This window comes from Patiria miniata, unplaced genomic scaffold, assembly GCF_015706575.1.
Source record: "Patiria miniata isolate m_02_andy unplaced genomic scaffold, ASM1570657v1 HiC_scaffold_24, whole genome shotgun sequence".
Classification (NCBI taxonomy): Eukaryota; Metazoa; Echinodermata; class Asteroidea; order Valvatida; family Asterinidae; genus Patiria; species Patiria miniata.
This window is the reverse complement of record NW_024037063.1, coordinates 15,463,319-15,484,220: the sequence shown is the minus strand read 5'-3', so window position 1 is coordinate 15,484,220 and position 20,902 is coordinate 15,463,319. Positions and strand designations below refer to the sequence as shown.

Sequence of the window (20,902 nt, the reverse complement as noted above, 5' to 3'; positions counted from 1 at the left end):
TGCTGGAGAATGGGCTTTTTATTCAATTCACTGATATGGTCACATGTAATACGGGTGAGATTAGTTTATGACATTATTCACTGGGGAATATATATAACGAGTCATGTATATGAATGGAACTTTGACAAATTAACTCCATGTATCTATGTGGGTATGAACCAATCATAAGATATATCCTAGCAGCAAGTACGTTCCAGAATTAGCTGACCTGCTAATTGCTATCAATTTTTTTGCAATAAGCTGGAATTATGCAAGTTTAAATATAACGTTGAAAACAAACATCAGCATATTACCTACACATTTCACTTTCATAGATAAATAACCATTGTAATAACCAAGTCAGAAGTACCAGTGTTTAAAACTTAAGTCAGAAGTACCAGTGTTTAAAACTTGATCAAAGCGTGTACACCATTATAGAGGGAGACTTTATTAACTCAAAGAAATTGTAGTTCACCCGTGTGACCATAAATATTTTGGCCAAATATCCATATTTTGTGATAACACTGATGTGATGTGTAATCTTTCTCAAACACTATGCTTGACATTTATCAACATCTGAAGGAACCAAGTTTAAGCTCACTTCGTACACAAACACGTATGTATTAAGTCCAGTATCAGCGATACTATTTACTTCATTTACACTTTCTGTACTACGTTGATGGTATGGCATGGAAGTATTATACTTGATATTATACTTGATATATCTCAACAACAATGAAGCACGTGTTTAGTTACTCATTAACAGACCTCCAAAATGAAGGACGGGTGAAAACAAAACACAATCCAAACAAACGTTCTACTACTGTACTTCAAGCAAGAAAAGTCACTGATGAAAATATATTTCCTTTTTTCAAAATAATCAGAAACGGACATCCATGTTGATACCAGGTCAATAATGTGAACATTTTTGACCATGAATATTGCTTGAAATTATTTGATGCTTTCAAAAGCCCCCGACAATCAATGGCTGGAATAAATGCCACAAGAAATTTTCAAAAAAGTTTTCAATAAGTAGTTCCCATAAACGTGTCAGCATTCACGTACATGCATTGACATGATTTCTGGTTGGCAACAGTGTTAGATGTGTGAAGCGTTTCATCCCATGTGTGAAAGCAATCATCACTGCCCAAATAAAGCACTTTTCTTTTGTTTTTATTTCTTGAGATTTGCAAGTCATAATAGAGCTTAGACTCTGCATGGTTCTTTAAAATGTTTTCTAAGAAAAGGAACATCTGTTTGGACTGTTTCTTTTAACTCATCCAGCCTATATTAATGGAATATTTTTTATTACACAAGCATATAAACAGAAACAAAGCTCCTGCTTGGATTAAAACCTCGGGCCCTCTAACTTTTACAATAGAACATACATATATGTATTCTTGGGGTAAATCAGACTTGACTAGGAATGAAACCCACCACCATTATTATGAACTTACTGCTGACCACACAAAGCTGACTTGAATAGAACTGTGTTTCCTGTGCCCCATCTCTCATCTGCCTGATCCAGGGGTACAGTGCTGGCCAGACAGATCAGAAACTAGGGACAGGAAGACATTCCTACCAAGTAAACTTAGTTTATGGAGTCGGCTAACTCGGCTTCTAAGACTGCTGCAGTGGATTATCACTGTCAGCTATTGGTTTGGGGTGCGAATGGGTGTACATGCATTCTACAGTGTGCCTGAAGCTGATGTACTTGTTTGAAGGGATTCCATTGTTTGTATGCAGCTCTTCCACACAGATCTGGATACTGCTATAGGATGCGAGTGTTAAGTTAGATGAATGAAGGCAAGCTGACACTTCCTCATGCACCATGGAGAGGATGGCCTCATACGAGCTCTGTGCGCAAGTACCCCTTCAACGGCCAGAAAAGGAGAGTTGGGGGAGACCTAGACTGGTTCCTTGTCCAACCTGCCACTGCGTATTTTGAATGATCCAAAGTTATTGGGGGTGGGGATTAGTCTGGGAGACCATCGCAAGTTAAATTTGAACATATTCATGCACCGACGACACCCGACACTCACACGAAGACGCTGTGGCTAAAAGCTTTGGCACATTCAGGAAGTCCTCCGTACTCCGTGCACAATAAAGTACGCACGCGCTGTGTGTCCTGTCCACAAAAGTGGTAAAAACGTGCCCTCTTTTTGTTGGCACACGAAGCCCATAGTGCAACGACCCTTCTGATTACCGCAGGGCAAGGTGGAAGTGACAGGGGTCAGTTATTTCAAATTAGATCAACAGTCTGATAGTTATACATGTAATCTCAGTTGTCAGTGCAATTAACATGTATTGGACAAGCACACTTTTTACTTCTCAATCTGCCTGTGTATGCACAAGAGTGCATGAAGTGTGAAGCTATTATCAAAAAGGTGTGTTGAGGTACATGTACATCATTTTGCAATATTTGTAATTTGCCATTTTACTGTGCTCACTCAACTTCCATTCCAGCTCAATTTGCTAAAAGATACATCAGTATTTCCAGATAGGTACTTGTCACAGCAATATTTACTCAGCAGTAAGAGTGTGCATGGCTGTGTCAACATAATTCCACAAGGTCGAGATTTATGCATTTTTTGGCACTAGAGGGCCACAGGTGATGGGTGCAAAAAATGTTATTAATGCTGAAGGGGGGGGGGGTATTGTGCAAGTCCAGAAACTCAACATGTACATTGCAAGACCAATTAGTGTTCCTTGGTTTCTATAATAAACTAGCCTCATGCAGTTACCTGTTGAGTGTGTGGTGTGACCTATTCATCACAAGGGCAAAACGGGGTACTCCACTGACGCATGCATGGTTATACTTTACACATGAACAGCATGCAATGCATGTAACCAATTCTCAACTATAGTCTGAATGCGTACACAAATATACACGAGGCCCCATCTAGTAATGCCCTGTGTTTTGGAACTGCATTGAGGGTTATTTTATTTTTTGATTTGTGTTGTCTCAACAATTAAGGACACACCCATATTGTGAGTAACACGTGGAAGGATATTTTCATTGCTCAAACGGTAATTCTCTTATTGCCAAAACATGAGGGCATTAATAGTGCACCATCTAGCATTTACATGGATGAGTAAGCTACTCACCTTCAGATGTCAATCTGCAGTTCATTATCAACCTTCATTCATCCCATATTACATATTGCAAATTTCATCGCAAGAGCTCCATGGCATCCAATTTACTTCACATTCGTGCAAAATGCATACAATTCGGCAATTTTTACGGATGTGAACTTTCCCACGATGCCTAAGCAGCATCTGATTCACATCAGCTTTACTGTTTTGTGCATCACTTGAATTGTGGTAGAGTTTAATAAAAAAAAACCACCACTGACAAAGACAGACAACTGATAGGTTACAACAGCTGTATAGTGCATTTCTTGTGCATTTGGGCAAATCCAGGCCCTTTCCTAACATAACTGGTATCAGGACGTGTCAAACATTCAATTGTACTAGGTTAATTGAGGTTAGATTGTCAAACATTTGTTTCATGCAGCTAGTTGTTAACAAGTAGTGTCATAGTCAAGGTACTTGTCATGGATCAAGGTCAACTCACAAACTATTCATATATGAACCGTGACGATGGCATTTCTCTGCTACTGTTCATCCGTTGTTACTTTTGACAGGACTTGTGTCCGGACTTGTAATGTACTTGTAATCCATTACAGTACCTTGACTACAACATTGTAAGTAAGTTATGTCACAGGTTGAACATGAAGGTTTGATGAGTGAGGAAATGGGAGTATTGATTATGCAAACACCACAATGCAAAAATCAAAATCAACAAAAAAACACACAAAAAGATGTGAGTGATACATATGGAAATATTTGCCTTTATTAATATGCATGAGGCTGTAGATCCACAACATTCTTGTACATCATCACCTCTATACTTCATTATATGTTGCCAAATTAGTAATTCAAATTCTTTTCTCTCATATCAATTCAAGTAGATTTTTCTAAGACACTTAAATATTACATGTACATATTTCTTCCTTTATGCAGAAGTTACTTTTGTATTTTTATCACTGATTGAGAAATTGATAAGGAAAATTTAAGACAGTTTTTGTATCACCCCCCAAAAAATATATAAACCATTTGTTCTTGATAATGTTATGACTATTTTAGACATGTGAACAATGAAGTAGACACATGATCTGAAACTGAAACCCAACTATGGTGTTGATAATGAAAAACAAGGAAATAAAAAAAAAAATGGTAGACATCGACAAAATGAGGTGATAATTGTTGTACTCCAAAAAATCAAGACAACTGAAAAGAAATTTGAATGAAGAACGTATACGGATTACTTTGGAATAACTACGTTCTGAACGATGACAGCACCTTTGTCATATCCTCTCTTAGCAAGTCACTGCCTACTGGTTTAGGCTCTTGACACAATTCAAACCGGACTTCAATACATGTATAAAACAATTCAGTTTGCAAAGTAGCAGAACATGATGGTCAACATAATGCATGCTCATTCAATCTTGGATCCCTGTTCTATGTATTCATGACACTCTGATTTAAAAAAAAAGGAGTTTCTGTGTAGTACTTGCTTGAGGACTTGACTAACTAGCCAAAATAGTCCTGTGATATAATAATGTCATGCTTCGTTTACAATGTGCTTTTTTATGGGAGCCTGGTGTGGATGAGACTGAGAACCACCAAACCTACGAGAAAGGGCACTTGTAGAGAAAGCATTATGTCACTATGTCTCGGGTCTGTTGGCATTCTCTATTTTCATACATGGTCGATATTAATCCAAAGAATTGTACTGACCAAAGTGAGGATATATATGCTTTATTTTGGGGAAATCATTCCTCCAGTTTAAAGTGAGAATCTTTTCTGGATAGGCACTAGGCAGGGATGGAAGATCAAACATGGTATTCCACATATGGCATGACAAACATATTAATGTGATTGATTGTCAAGCTGATATCATGCGCATGCAAAGCAAAATAAATCACATTCAACATTACAATGCCATGCAATACTAAATACACTTGGGTCTATGGGCTCCGTTTTTACTACATTTTGAGAGCCCTGTCCACACCATGTGTGCGTACTAGTTCGCATGTGGCACGAAGTACACGACTCATTTTATTCCAATGTGCACAAATTCATAGCGTCCACACGTGAGTGTCAGGCGTCGTCGGCAATGAATTCGAGTTTCACTCTAAGTGGTCTCCCCTAACTCTCCCTTCTTAACGTTGAGGGGGTACTTGTGCATAGGGCCCATAGAATGTCTAGCTTACCTTACCATATGTGTTAGTCGACAACAAACAATATCCACGACATAATACAAGGAATTATTGCTGCTAATCAATAGGACGCTAGATCAGCAATAACTTCTGCTCATAACAATTTGGGTCTGGTGTTTCTTCAAGGTTTTAAGAAAATACTGAAGACATCATCATCCCTCAAAAAGATGTGATGGAGTAGACTCCTAATGTTATGCAATGAGGGAGTGCATACATGTATGTGTTGAGATGTTGAGTGCTTGTAAGTGATAATGCTTGAGTTTGGTTAAAACCTACAATGTACAAACAACAGAGAATGTTTTCAACTCATCTTCTCACGGTATAGGAAGATGGAACTAATATTTGCTTTAACTGGATGAGTTTCTTTGTTTTAGGGTATTAGGAGGGAGGAAGACCATGGTAGCTCATCAATGCTTCCATGGCATGTCAGATGTGAATTAGAGAGGAATATAAGCGTGAAGACTCAGGGTGCCTATGTAAACGTCCTTTCTACGCATCAAGTGCTAACAATCTAGACACCAGTGTGAGTGATGACACCATCATGATCTGTTGACAGTTGTTAGAACAGCAACTGGAAGATCCTCAGGTGCAGTGGTAAGGCAATCCCTAAGAACTAATTGCCTAATAAGATTGCAAGTTATATACATGTAGAATGTACAGCTTCATCAAGCACACAGTATGACACAATCCGATGATATCCTTTGTGGAAAGTTTTCAAGCCTGACCTCTGATATTTGTGGAATAAGGTGGTGGGTTTACACTTCTAATGGTTGGACTTAGTATGATACTGACAGTACAAACTTACCAGAAAGTAATAAGTAGAGACCCAAAAGGGTTAACATCAAAGCCAGTTTTTTGTGTGGAAAATTTAAAGCCAGTCTTCCCCTGTCAAACTATTTTACTTTAAAAGTGACCCTCTTAGGGGCACATGTACATGCCAAGTCAGCTATAACGGGCAAGAAGCTTTTCTGTATTTCTTTCATTTAAAATAAATGGGTATCTTTGATTGTTGGTATAAGCTAAAACTGTACAGGAGTTGTCTCTCATGAATTAGATCACTCCTCAACCAGGAGCAGAAGACTGGCTTTCAATCAACGATTGGAACACATGACAGATCAGGGCCACAATCAGTGTGTCTGTCTCGTACTCATCAGACTAGTGACTGATTCCACAACTATCTGTCACAGCTTCACTTGCATCAATGTACAAGTGAACAAACATCTGTAATGTAAACACATATCTTGGCCCTGAACTGCAACATGCATTCTCAAAAACTGGACTTTGTTTTTATATCTGCACAATACTAAAACATGGCATGAGTACCAGATGCTGCAACAAAACTACACTATAAAAAAAACATCACAAACTATTGTGTGTGGCTTCAGTGTCTCTTTCCTCTCTGGTTCCCAAGGGAAGCCGTTCATTAAGACCTGGTCTCGTAAAGTCCGCTACGACTGATGTACCTCACCCACTTGATGACATCGTGGTCACTGTAATTGAGCTTAGACTCAAACACTTTCAGGTAGCGAACCTTCAGACCAGAGGCTGCAAACGGAACCTGGCAAGATTGGATTGGAAATAAGAATGGATATCCCCTGAAGAATATAGGCCACATTTCAATCCGACAGTTGTGATATGACAACCTGGGCTATGTCTGATTATCAGCTTCATCTCTGTCTACAGAATCACTCATCAAACCAAATCCAAATGTTAACACTCTTACACAAGTACAAAAAAAACCCATTTTGTTAACACAATGTTGGACTATGGTGGTCTCCCAACATAAGTATTTTGCAACAATGAAGTCATAAAAAATGAAGAAACACCATGTTCACAAGACTCAGTGTTTTTATGGCATATATGTGAACATTAAGAAGGCAGCTTATCAAGGGAAAATATGAAATGATTTCATAGAGAAAATTTTGACTCGGTCAGGATTTGAAGCATTGTCAGTGACTCTACATACCTCGAAGTTGAGAGAGATTGGTGGCCGAGCCCATTTCTTCTTCTCACCGGATGGCAACAGTTCAATCTCAGCGGTAATCTGAACTTCCTTCATACCACTCATACGTTTGATCCTGAGGAATAGCAAACAAAGATTGAAACAAAGAATACAAGATTGTAATTTCATCAAAGAATAAGAACTGACATCTACATATAAATGGAATGTCAAATGAGTATCATATAAACCTTGCCTCTCTGGCTGGCAAATTCAACAAAGCCAATCCAGCAGTCAAAATAAATCTGCTAAGTGCTCCCTGCTTTCATTAAGCAGCGACACTGACTCGCTTTGATTGTTATGAAACTTGATATAGCTATGCTTTGGCTGTAGGAGATTGATAAGCCAGCTGTGCCTACCAGTCACCTGCTTTTGTCTGTTGGTAGAAATATGATCTGACTGTTGGTGACTAGCCTGCCTAAAATGGAAGGGGAAGTGGAATGAATATTTGACTGTGACTGATCAAACAAAAGGAGGGTTAAAACAAACAAATCATGGCAGTACAGTAGTTCTTTCTTTTATATTTTGTTTAACTGTGATGGCATCAGATTTTCAGGAATGTGGAAATTTGGTATGATAACTAAAGACCAAAGATCTTTTTTAAAGCATACAGTTTAAGCACCTCGCTATTCAAAAATGTATGTGGTAACTAAATGAGAGATACAAATGCAGATGTGCCACATACACTAAGAAAACAACTGCTACCTCCGTTCTTTAAGAAGGGTAATGCAAGACAAATATTGTGCAGATTTCATCATTTTATGATAAGTCTCTTTCAGTTTTTGATAATTAAGTTAAGATTGATATCTTCTTAACCTTTGTCCATTAATTTGGAATTCATCCATGAGCTTTACTGAAAACAAGTAAACAGGTGTTGCACCAACTTGACAAAGCAATGCTTCAGTCCAATTTGTCTGTTGGAGTGAAGGGACATGACAGTAAGGAGTTGGCAACTTAGATGTCATAAATCTTCCAGCAACAAGCCTGAATCAAATACAGCCAACTATCTCTGTAGTTTGACTGTAGACAACTTACTTCCAGACGATGGCATTTTCACTGGATTTGTACTTAGCCTTTCCCTTCATGCACAAGACTTGGACTCCGCTGGTGTTCATTGGAGTAGGAATGCGCACCTATGATCCAAGGATCAACAACAAATACAAAATCATTTTGTCTCAAAGAGTTTACTCCTAAATGTTTTAGTTAATGCATTCTTGCAGAATATTTCCAACCATTTGTTAAGTTAGCCAAGTTTTGAAAACAAGAAATTAAAGAATTTTTGAAATGAAAGTGCAACAGTATTATAATCCCTCCATAGGATTATGAATAGAACAAAAATATCACAAGGCTTCAAATGCTCATTTGGAGAAGGCAATTTATACACCACTAAAAGTGAAAGTGCAAGTGAAAGAAATGTTTAATGTTAGACACGAAAGCAAATTTTGTTGACGTCTTAAATTTGTTGGCTTTGTTTCACTCTCACAAGAGTTCACATAATGTACGTAACATCCTTGATCCTCAAAACAATTAAATGATCAGACCTCGGTGTGATTTTTTTAATGTAAAGATCAGTACAAGTAGAATTTGTCACAGAAACGTTTACATTTCTTGTAAACACTGTGTCGTTTGATGTTTAAATACTGGTGACTGAAACACAACACATTTTTCCAAATCTTGACACAGCTTTGTTGTTATGCATTTGTCCATTCTTGAGTGAGGCTTTGCCTATATTGTGCAAGCAATACTGTACTAAAGGTATACAATTGATAAACTAAATCTTCATCACCGGTCAATACTACTGTCAGAGAGGTCCACCCACGGAGTTAAACATTTCAATGACATTTGTGCATCTTTTTCTCTCATTGAAAAAACAACAACAGCAGACTGAGCTGACACAAATTTGCCTGAATTCAGTAAGTAAATGCCTACAGCTGACCTCAATCTTCTGGCCCAGGATAGATGGCTTGAAGTTAGACTTGAGCACCACCTTAACTTCCATCTTAGTACGGCCAACCTCACGGACTAACGGAATGCAACGGAAGGGTAGACTGATATCCTTAGTGGTACGATACTTCATCAGCTCAAATTCCCCATCTGGAGGAATGAAGCTAATGCTCCGTTCTGACTCAAACTTGCTGAGTTTGACACACTGATGGAAGGTGCAATCATCAATGGCGATGGAGCTTTTACTGCAACAATGTAATACACACACAAAATATTAGCCCAACATTTGCCTATATGTTGGGATATCATCATGGCTTATACCTGTATATACATGCTTATACCTGCACTGCATGAAAGCAGCACACAATGCCTGCCCCACAACATGACAGGTTGTTGTAGCCATAAAGGATTATACATCATAGACTCTTTAAGCCCAAGGCACACCGTTCCAATTTTACCGGATCACGCATCACCAGTATGTTTTTTTTTACTTGCAGTTCGACCGCAACGTTATCCGCACACATGCCCGATATAATTCGTCACAGGATTATCCATCAGATGATGACCAGTCACATGACAGGCATGCAACTAGGAAGTCACAAAAAAAGAGGAAATTCAAATTTTCCCCAGACTTTGTACAGTGTTTTTCTATTTTCAATGGCACACATGGGAAGTGAAAAAAGAGGAAATCAGCTGATCCAAGGAAAATGTGCATGCCTGACATGATGACTAGTCACATGATGACAAAATGGCAGCCGTCAATTTTTAATCATGTGACTTCCTTCGTGAATCTGATTGGTTAACATAAATATCGCATCCGGTGAAATCATATCAGAGTGCTGCCCGCACACCTTTCCGGTGACATCAGCTTCAGTGAAATCAGATGCGAAAAAAATGGAACATGTTTGATTTCATCCGGTTGCCCGGTGTACGGTGAGATCAGTTATAGCCAGCTGTGATGTAGTCCACGTTTTTGTTGACTGTGAGGTGCAAATAGCATCTAAGACAAGTTTTTTTTAAAACATACTCTCACCGCCATAAAGGTGTTTTGAAAATCTGTATTTCAAAAATGAAACATGATAATTGACTTTTGACAGCAGAATCATGCCAACTGGATTCCATTCACACTACATACTATATATCAGGCTGGTAACTTGCTACTAGTTTGAGATATAGGCCTTCAAAAATGAAACAAAATTTGACCGGCACAACAGAAAAAGCAAAACAGTGGGGCGTGACCATATTTTTCAGGGGTCATATCTTACTATCTATTTGGAGATGGCAGCTTGAATGTGTTTATAAGAACCACATTTTTTTTACTTTCATCCAAACACAATACATACCTTCAGTGTAAGTTCCTGTGTTAATAAGATTATTCTTGTGTAGTGTGTTGGATTATGCAATAGTTTATTACATGTACTAACCTCTTGGAGGAATCACTGTCTCCTTTGCCTTGTTTATCCAGTGTCAGTTTGTCATTCATTCCAAACTTGCATTCTGGCATGCCACTCAGATAGCTCTTCATGATGACCTTACCAGCAACATGAGCACTCAAGACTTGTCCTAAGACAAAGCCAAAGATGTTACAGATCCAGGTATGAGACAATACACAGGGACATGGAAATACATGAAACACACAGAGCTTTCTTTGATTAACACTGATATCTCGATCCGATCTTCAGATTACACACAAATGAAAACTGTGTAAGTGCTCATCAATCTTTTTTCTGTTCATTCAAAGGGCATGCATCTGCAAAAAGCATTCGTCGATATGACATTTTCGCGGCACATTTTGTGAAATCTCAATTTTAGGCCAGCATTTTTTTATTTGTTGGATTACGAACGCGCCAACTGTGAATATGACAAGTTTAGAAAAAAAAAAAAATTACCGTTATTTTATTCCTTAAGTGGTATTTTTTTAATTTGTTAAAAGAAATACATACGACTGTAAAGCAATTTTTTCCCCCGATGCAGTATTTTGACTAAATTTAAAAGAAAACCAAAAGACTTACTTTTTTGTTTCCTGGTTTTTAAAAAAAATCTTTTTATTCAAAAACGTAGTGCTGGCCATATTGCAGACGCTTCCCTAATATCTGACCCAATCGCATGCATGCAGGAGCACCAAGCACATACACATTTGTTTGCTCTTTCAAGGCACTAGTGGAAAAAAATCAAAGTGCGTGACGTTATGGATCGCACCACATTAGGGGACTTCAACAATATATGCATACTAGCATTCATGTGTTTGTAAAAAAAAATGTAACTTTAACATGTTATTTTTTACTTTTATTCCATTTTCTGACCCTGTCCAATTTCATGTTATGTTCGTCATTCAACAAATAGAAAAATGCTGGCCTGAAGACAATAAGTCAGAGGGTAAAATTACACCCTTAAACAAAAATGACCTACCAATTTGAGCTGTCATACAAACCTATGCAGCATATATTTACAATAAAAAACATGTTCCGATTAACATGGTACATGGTGAATAAATATCCAATGTCTTGACTGTAGTTTCACTTTCTGTGGGTGAATCATGACAGTAAGTTCTACCTTGTGGTGACATGAGAAGATTGACATTTTCCAGCACATCCAGAAACAGCTCATTGCGCCTGTACTTGATGCCTTCCCTCCGCCAACCAATTTGACCTGTGACCTGGTTAGTGATCTGAGCCTGCTCCTCACGAGTCTAGACAGTCAAACCATGGACAGGTTTGTTATCATTATAAGCAACGGACAAGCAATCATGTTTATATAGCATTACCATACAAGCAACTACTTTTCACAGGATAAGAGAATATGAAGCAAGAATGGTAAATAAGTGTAGATCTGTGGTGACCCCATGTGAAAGGAATTTTTTTTTCTTTATTTGGTTCTAAGAAGAACCTATGGAAACTCAACATTACAAACAGTATGGTCTACCTGCCAGCGATTTCAAGACCAGCAGAGAAGGCTCAGAACACAGCCTGCTAGTATCCCCTTTGTTGTCATGTACATCAATGGCATGCAAACTGAACTCTCTCCGTGTCCACCAGAAAGACAGCCTTGGTTTTTGCTTTTTAATGCATACATGGTCACAAAACCCAGTCACTAGTAACTTTAAATGAGGTTCGTTGTCACACTTTTATTTTAGTATAAACAATGCTTCAAGTAAATTACTAAAGAGTTGGAATTCGATGTATTCAAATAGGTTCTCAACAAATACACCCTAGGGTTGGGGTGTTACACTCATAAGGTGTCATGAATTCAAGACCTACCTGGGACTTGATACCAGTCTGTGTTATGAATGTCTTCAAGATGCCCGTGTCTGTATTCTGGGGATATCCATAGTCTAAGATCTCTATAAATGTACACAATAATGCAGTAGAAACCATCATCAGCATCAAGGCAAATGCAATGCAAACACAAGGTAAACAAGGCACTTAACATGCGTCACTCGGGCAACATGAGAATAAACTAGCTATATGTACCAACAAGGCTAATGAACTAGATACAGTCTATGTTATTATTACCTGCAATATGACCCATGTACTGAATCAGGAATTCAAATCATGCCCAATTCATGTCATATTACTAAACTGTACAACACATTAGCTGAAGAAATGGGAGGACTCCAAACAAAGTACTGACCATAAAGCAGATATATTGGAATAGGGTAATAGGAACACAACAAAATGAGGACTGTTTCTCACCATCCAGAAGCTCATATATGAGCACAAAGTTGTTCTTGACATTGTCCTCATTGATCTTGCCAAAGTAAGAGCTCATAACCTCACACAGCTTCATCAGGAACTCAAAGACCATAGATGCATTGACATTCTGCCGTGTGACTGCTGCTAGCCAGATGTTACCACGCTTAATGTGAAAGAAGCTGGTACGGGCCAGATTAGTGACTGGTGAACGCACCTGCTGACGAGCATGGATAACATTGACACGGAATGCATCTACAGCATGCCGTCTGTGGATATATGGGACAAGAGAAAGACAGGCAAAACAAGAACAAAATGAATTCATATTTCCCAACTGTTGGTTGTGGAAACTTTTGAACAGTCTTTTTGGAATTAATCTGTGAGGGGTTTAAGACGTTATTCTGATTAGTGTATTAGATGGAATATTTGAAATGTGCCGATCAAGTGTTACATGAACCACCTTAAATTGCTTGTGCGGGTCGGGAATTAAATGGGCAGCCAGTCAGGAGTTGCCTGCAGCCTGCCCAATTGGAAAATTGACAATGAGCTAGGAACATCATGAGTGTATGACTTGACAATAGTTGCATTTGACTAACAATGAAACCCCCGCATCTCAATATGGTAACATCACAGACATTTCTGTCATCTTCTTAAGACTGCACACATTCTTCAAAAATTCAAATCAGAAAATATTCCAATCATGCTATTCAGATACACATTGGATGATCGATCATTGAATATTCAGTATACTTGGCACAGTGCTAACTTCAACGTGTAATGTACCAGTCGTTACAAACATTTTGCAATTATAGAGATAATGTTAACAAATCTCATTGCCAAAAGCTCCTTCACAAACACAATTGTCTTAAATTGCCACATTCTTTCTATCTATGGTTTGGTTTGGCAGTACATGAATATCACAAGCAGTGACCATACACTTACACATTTTTTGCATGCTGAATCAAACTCAATTAACATTTAAAACGTTTATCATAATTTCCTTCAAGATACTGTTGGGTCAAGTGTTGTTCTTTAAAGCATCATTCCAATGACAAAATAATATTTGATTTGATTTGAATTGAAAATGGTTTATTATCATTCAACCAAAGCAGCCAAAAGCTGAATTGCAGTCAAATTCCATTATGTATAAACCTTTTTTTTTTACAGGGGGGTGTTGCCTGAAAAAAACCTGAATAGCAAAATAGAAAATAAATTTATAATGAACTACACGGCTCATGCAGAAATATCCACTTTTGTGATATTTAAAAGCATGGATAGTTGCAAGTAGCTGAATGAGCTAGTGTGCTTGGTACTTGGTTGGTTCTTCCTCTAAGTAGGCCTACTCCACAGGGGAGTTTTAACAGGAGGCTAGAAACACCGGGGCAAACCCCTTCTCTAGTCTTAGCGATGTGTTACTGGGTTCTTTTACGCGCATTGCATTACACAACAATAAACGAAGCAATAATGGTTAGGTGCCTTGCTTAAGGGCACAAGTGTCCAGACCTGGGCTCGAACCCACACTCTGTTGCCTCTGAAACACCAGTGCGGTGCTCTTAACCACTAGGCCATGTCGACACTATAAGTAAGTTAATTAATAGAGGTATACATGTACATGTACTCCTTACCCAATGTCATCTCTGAAGACCCTGGAGATCAATACCTCCCCTTTGTGGTTGTATATAAACAGACCGCCAATCATCTTGCATGATCTTAGTACACCTACATGTAGTCATGAATAAAACCAACAGAACAGCAATGTGAATAATACCCTACATAGAATGTAAATGTAAAACAGCAAGGTATGGGGATATGGCTTTGTCCTCAATGACCCAATTCCATCATGTCCGTTGTACCTAAGTTCCTTGCCATTACTTGTAAGTTGCTTGATTTATTATTGAGATGTTTGGCATACTTGCCAAACAATACATACTTGCCTAACAAACATGCAACCACTATCAATTCTTCCAAGCTTAAATAGCAGCCAAATTTACCACTCACTTCCAGCATTGAGCTAATAATAATAAATACCATGTCATGAGCCTAAGGCTAAGCTGAAAATATCCAGCTTGGTCATAGACCCATAAACGTGGCGTCTATAACGCCACACTCCCCGAGTCGAGTAGAAACACTCAAAATATATCCTCTTAAAAAAGTCCATAACATCATTTTTCGTGGATATTAAGTACTGAAGCATTCTGTGAATTTATGCGAGCATAGGATCTGGCATTGCCAAGAAATTTTTGGGAAAAAATGAACTCAACACAACAACTGTACGAGGAGCACAACTTTTGATTTTCTTAGGTCAGGCATGGTATGCTGATACTCTGAGTCGATGTACACGCGAAATGGTAAAAGCCCTCCAGGAACCCATATAATCACGTGCGACGGAGCAAACGGGTATCCGGATCGGGCTCCTTACTCGGACTAATTAGGCATGTTTTTGTTACTAGTGTCAAATTAGGTTTTGCCCTCCACCGACGTACATCAGATTCGAACCAGCCAACTGATCCCGTTAGTTCGGTGGTCGAGTGGTAAGACATCTCCATCACTAGAAAAAGCAGGAGGTCGTGAGTTCGAGTCCCACCAGAGTGATTTTTTTCCAACTTTCACTCGGGAGGTAACACACTGAGTAGGACAGTGTTTAAACGTCAGAGAAGGGCAAAACCTAATTTGATCCGATGTCAGGATTTGGACACGTTTTTCATGCCCCAGGGTGGGAATTTTGGTCACTCCAATTACATTGTTAACATTGGCGTATTAAGTAACTAATGGAAAGGCAATCACTAATGCGCCCTACGTTTGTAAGTCGGGGCATGGTCGGGGATTGTCACTTAAATTTTGCCCGAGGGGTGGGGATTTTGTCACTTCAAAAGTGACAATTCCCATGTCTTGGGTGGGGCAGCCCGGGAGGGGAGGGGTGGGGGAAACAATTGATAGGCGCATAAGTCGTGTAACTGTAAGTGACAAAATAGTCCCAACTGCCCAATCTTGATTTTATCTACCCCAGCAACAGACCTTTCAACCGAAATTGTGTATCATGGCTGTGTGGCTCACTACGGAGGAAGTCCAGTATTTCAGGACTTTTTATGGGGCTAGCCCTAGCCTATAGGCGCGGCTACTCGATCTTTCCTGGCATGTCTGTCCGCAAACTGGGCATCCAAGTCGGCGAATCACGTAATCAAGCTTTTTTGAAACAATTGAGTCACCAATACGACAGTAAACAAAAATAATCAATACAAATATAGCTTTTTAAGAAATGAATTTAATCGATAAGCTGCTATATGTCACCAAATGATGGTGTAAATGATGAATTCTAAAGATAAAATGTATCATTACCAACCTTCACTTCATGACCGCATACCGTACGTTGGCTCACGGACCTCACGCATTAGATTTACGCATGTGATATGGGCGGGCCGTGCCGGCCGCCGATGATCAATCTTTTATGGCTATCGCATGAGGGCGCTATTAACCGCGCACAGTCCTCTAGCGCTACCGCACCGGAACACGGCCCCGACCATCCCGCCATGCACGCACTGTGCCCGGAACATTACTGTAGGCCTATACTTTTGGTTTTTGAGTTTATACCAGGAAAAAATAATAATTGCTATTTTCTAGCAAAACACAAGTTATTTACTTTTGAATAAAATAACGAACAAAACAACCCCCTCCCGTTTAGTTATGGAATAAAATTACTATACAAATTTCAAGAGCGACCACGGTGGTACTTGTTGTAAAGCCGCCGCGCGCGGGCGGTGGAGAGGTCCGTAATCCTCTTGGCTCAAAAAAAAAATCGCCAACCCTGGATTTACAAGATAAGACGAGTTTCGTGTCGACCCTGAACCTGGCCAACTTGAGAGAGTCTGTGACCACCAAGTAGGCCCATTATTATATTGGTAAGGTATGAAAAGAGCCAAAAAGGTGAAAACGAGACTCGCGCATCCTCAGCCCTTATTATTCACGCATCCTCAGCCCTTATTAAAAAAAAAAAAAAAAAAATCGGATTTGGGGGCACGTGTGGTCTAGTCTATGTAATAGACCACGGCGAATGCTTAGACAGGAGATGGCTCCGTGGATAACGGGTGATACTCAGACTACGTGTGGTCTAGCGGTAGAAATCATGGGATTCATAATCGTGAGAATGTGGGTTCGAGTCCCACCGTGGCCAAGGCGTGTTGTGCCCAAGGCGTTTTACCTCAATTACGCCTCTCAACCCAGGTGTTAAATAGGAAGGAAATGATTCACTGTAGAGGAGGTGTGCCCCCCCCCCCCCCAGCTTCGAAAAAGAGATTGGCACTCCGTTCCTGTGAACACAGGTTCGTCTCCTTTTATTATTGACGCGAACCATCCTGGAATCCTTACGGTGGGGTATCTCACAGCTCCACTTTCTAATTTACGTGAACATAAATAATGCACATTGCATGTACATGTACACGTACTATATAGTTTAGTACTGTACGTGTCCGTACGTAGAGTGCGTACGGGCCTGTACGTGTACGCAGTACCGCCCACGACCGGCGTACACAACCGCGGCATGGCACAGGATCTCTTTAATCATCCGCGACAAACAAATAGTGCAATATATTTAAACGATAAAAATGATCAGATTATGTGACTATTCGATATATATATCCAATTAATTCATATTTTTAATAGTTATCTTTGGATATTTCATAACGAAAATCTCACTTTCAGTTTTGCAAATAGTTCAGAAACTGAATATTGTAGCAATTATGCTAATTAGATGTTTATTCATGAGCACCTTGACGTAGCGCATGAGACCCAAACATTCCGAAAACCTCGTGGTTTGTTTTGGGCGATAGAACCGCGAGAAGGCATGGCTCATGTTGCAGTGCTCATCTAAAACAACATTTTTACCTCCAGTAGCTTGGTTTTGGGTAAGGATCTTTGAACATAACTAAGTGAAATATTTGAGAAACATGAAATGTTTCATAAATGTTTAATGCACAGCTTTTGATCTTGTTTGACGAGGCTCAAATTTATTATCTCTGAACTTAAGTCCCCTACGCCGGGCTACCGGCTATCGAGCGCGAGAAGTGGTGCGGGTTATGTGTCCAAGAGGACCAACGTTTACTCGACGTTTACATGTTTTACCTCTGTTTCACTCCGAATGTTCAAACTTATTCCCTCATACAGAAGCTATATGAGGTGAACATCATAGTATGCACTTCAGTTTTAAAGTTTTAAGCTTGTAAACTGGACAAATTGCAAACTGACAACTGTGTTGTGGTGGTTGTTTTGGACGTAGAAGAAATAGGTTCCACGTCACCCAAAATCCGGGATTCCCCGAGATAGCGTGGGGCGGTAGTACTATGAGTTAACACACATGGTTGTTTGTCGTTTTACAAGTATTAAGTTTCAATCAGCTCGATTTTTCTTTGGGAATTTAGTTAAAGCTTTGATGTTTCAGCTGTCTTTGTTGATGTTGAATTTGTCCATGTGGGTGCTCTACATTGTTGTGTTGGGCCTCCTACATGACTAGCGTGACTAGTGTCTCCCTGTTGTTGTTTTTCTCCCTTGTCATTTTTGCGGTTTGTTAGGTGACCTTCGTGTTGGCCAGTAGAATTAGTTGGTGTCGGCGCGGCCTGTTTAGCTGTGCAGGAATACAGGAAGTTGATAAAGCATTGTGTGGTCGGTCTCTTCTTAATTGTGCATCTGGTGCGAGAATGCATTGATTTCAAAACGAACACATTAGCATTTTTTTCAATAGATTGGTGGTTCAATTAATAATTAAATGATTTAAAGAGTGCTATGAATCTGTATGTGACTGAAAAATGTGAATTATAAATGAATAAATATAATGAATGATACCATTTACCAGTGAGAGACTATAATGTTTACTTCAAAATTATGTCAAGATATTTAACCGTAACTTCCTAGGCATTTTTGCTAGGAGTCTTGCTAGGATGTAACCTCAGTCCTGCAAAATCCTCCCACTGTTTCCATGTAAAAATAGCATACAGCCTTAGCCCCATAAATGTGGCCAATTTACTGGACTACCTCCGTAAATAAAGGCCGCACTTCCACCATGTACAAAAACATGTCGAACTTTGTCAAAATTTGATTTTCACATTTAAGCTTAGTTTGTAGTTTATTTTTGCTTTAGAAGCATACTCACCCTCTTTATAGGCTAATCAGAAAGTGCTGCCTTTTTCAGATGTCTATTTTTCGTGAAATGTTTGCGTATCAAAATTTAAACATGAAATTTCACGAAAAATAGACAAAAAAAAGCAGCACTTTCTGATTAGCCTATAAAGAGGGTGAGTATGCTTCTAAAGCAAAAATAAACTACAAACTAAGCCTGAATGTGAAAATCAAAATTTGACAAAGTTCGACATGTTTTTGTACATGGTGGACGTATGGCCTTTATTTACGGAGGTAGTCCAGTAAATTGGCCACATTTATTGGGCTACATACAGCCTCAATCCTCCAAAATCCTGCATTATTTCTTGAATGTGGTCTGAAGGGTGACCTTTGCCTCAATCCTGCAAAATCCTCAAGCAGTCACTGTCCATATGTTGAGGCAGAGCCAGTGACATCCTGGAGCAGTGCGGAGGATTTCAAGTATAATCTAGGCCTAAATTTATGCACGGTCCTGCCTAAGACATTGACACAGTGCATCCTCCGAAATCATCCACACACTTTTGGCATGATGTAGCCTCAATCCTGCAAAATCCTCCGTTTTGCAAAGAGCATTTTGGAGGATTAACCCTTACTCTCTGAGGGTAGTTTACTGCATGTCAGTTGGTTATGCCAATGCCCTCCAGCTGCAGTTTATTGGAGGATACTTCTATGTAGCAGTGAAGGCTCCAATTGGCAGGAGTTGGAGGCCCTGGAGGGTGCCTGATACTGACCAGCTGGGGGCACTCACTTTGTTATCAGAGGACTCTCATTGTTCTCTGTGGCATGTATTGGAATGCCTGTCCAGTTACCCTTGAAATGACATGGCAGATATTGGAGGGCCATGCAAAAAACATAGGAGATTTTCTTGAGGCACATATTGGCATGCATTGGAGGGTCAAGTAGGGTAAGGGTTAAGGAAGGTAGGGTTACTGTGAAATTGTAATGGTTAAATATGTATACGTAATTCATTTTGCAAAATAAATAATTAAAACCATGTGTCTGTTATGCAGACCTGTTTCAATATGGTGGACATAGACTAAGACAGCTTTTCATTACTATGGCTACGTCGTGTATCCACATATTCGCATACGGTGAAGAGCTTCCGGTAGATATACATTGTAAGCTCTGGACAGGAGGTTTGGCTGCATCACTTAAATCACGTCTGCATTGGCACACACAGTGACGTAGCCAAACCTGTCCAGAGTTTATGTCTAGGTCTTTGTGGCATGTAAATACGGAGCCTGTACATGATGTAGCCATAGTACTGAAAACCTGTCTTTGTCTTTGTCCGCCATAATGAAATGAAAAACTGCTACTTCGAGGGTCACAAATTAAGAGACATACCAAAGACAACCATGGGAAGGTCCTAATTTTTGCGAAAAAGTGTGTCGCATGGGTACTTATCACGCATGCTGAGTATGCGGCCGAATGTTTTCCATGAAAAAAGAACACCCTTTCAGTAACTATTTGGCGGTCCAGAAAGTATAGCCTTCAGCACAAAGTTTGGTCCAGTGCATGGCCATAGAATGGGGCTTTTTGTTCATACACCATGAAATTTAGTAAAAGTAGGAATGTAGGAAATATATATATTTAACATTGAATAAGAGAATAAATGTGTGTTCAGGAGGTATTATAACACTCTGTTTAAGACCGGTGGGAGTTTGGATGGGCGATAATTACCCGAGGCGAAACCGAGGGTAATTATCACCCATCCAGACTTTTCATATTCCCATCCAGACTTTTCGGTCAAAAACCAAATCTTTTCGGTCCAAAAATCAAAAAAAGGGAAAAAACTAGATGTTGCCAACCATTTTGTTCAACAATTTTACTTCATGTTTCACGAAACACCCCTGTGACTATAA

General features: G+C 39.4%; 2 protein-coding genes across 4 annotated transcripts in view; one reads left to right on the top strand and one right to left on the bottom strand.

Moving 5' to 3' along the window:
- Positions 1–16,341, bottom strand: LOC119732615 (AP-2 complex subunit mu). The gene is made up of 10 exons (XM_038206198.1): positions 16,237–16,341; positions 14,522–14,615; positions 12,900–13,165; positions 12,465–12,547; positions 11,761–11,896; positions 10,632–10,770; positions 9,200–9,452; positions 8,299–8,396; positions 7,231–7,342; positions 1–6,822 (listed from the first exon to the last, which is right to left on the bottom strand). The coding sequence occupies exons 2-10, from the start codon at positions 14,593–14,595 to the stop codon at positions 6,688–6,690; spliced, it is 1,296 nt and encodes a 431-aa protein (XP_038062126.1). The 5' UTR covers positions 14,596–14,615; positions 16,237–16,341; the 3' UTR covers positions 1–6,687.
- A 1,311-nt stretch (positions 16,342–17,652) lies between these two features.
- The window catches only part of LOC119732425 (tumor protein 63-like), a 45,617-nt gene continuing 42,367 nt past the window's right edge, over positions 17,653–20,902 (top strand). Inside the window, exon 1 of one of the 3 annotated variants that reach the window (XM_038205932.1) lies at positions 17,653–17,794. The gene's annotated coding sequence lies outside the window, so the exon portion shown is untranslated. The remainder of the gene's footprint in view (positions 17,795–20,902) is intronic. The other 2 variants (XM_038205934.1, XM_038205933.1) reach the window with 2 other exon arrangements.

Bases quoted from the DNA above. Each gene is read 5' to 3' on its own strand.
- LOC119732615 (XM_038206198.1), bottom strand. From the start codon at position 14,595: ATGATTGGCGGTCTGTTTATATACAACCACAAAGGGGAGGTATTGATC. The intron at 10,771-11,760 runs GTAGAACTTACT...GCTTTGTCTTAG, and splicing joins TCTTCTCATGTCACCACAAG to GACAAGTCTTGAGTGCTCAT. The intron at 8,397-9,199 runs GTCAGCTGTAGG...CTTGGATCATAG, and splicing joins TCCTGGGCCAGAAGATTGAG to GTGCGCATTCCTACTCCAAT.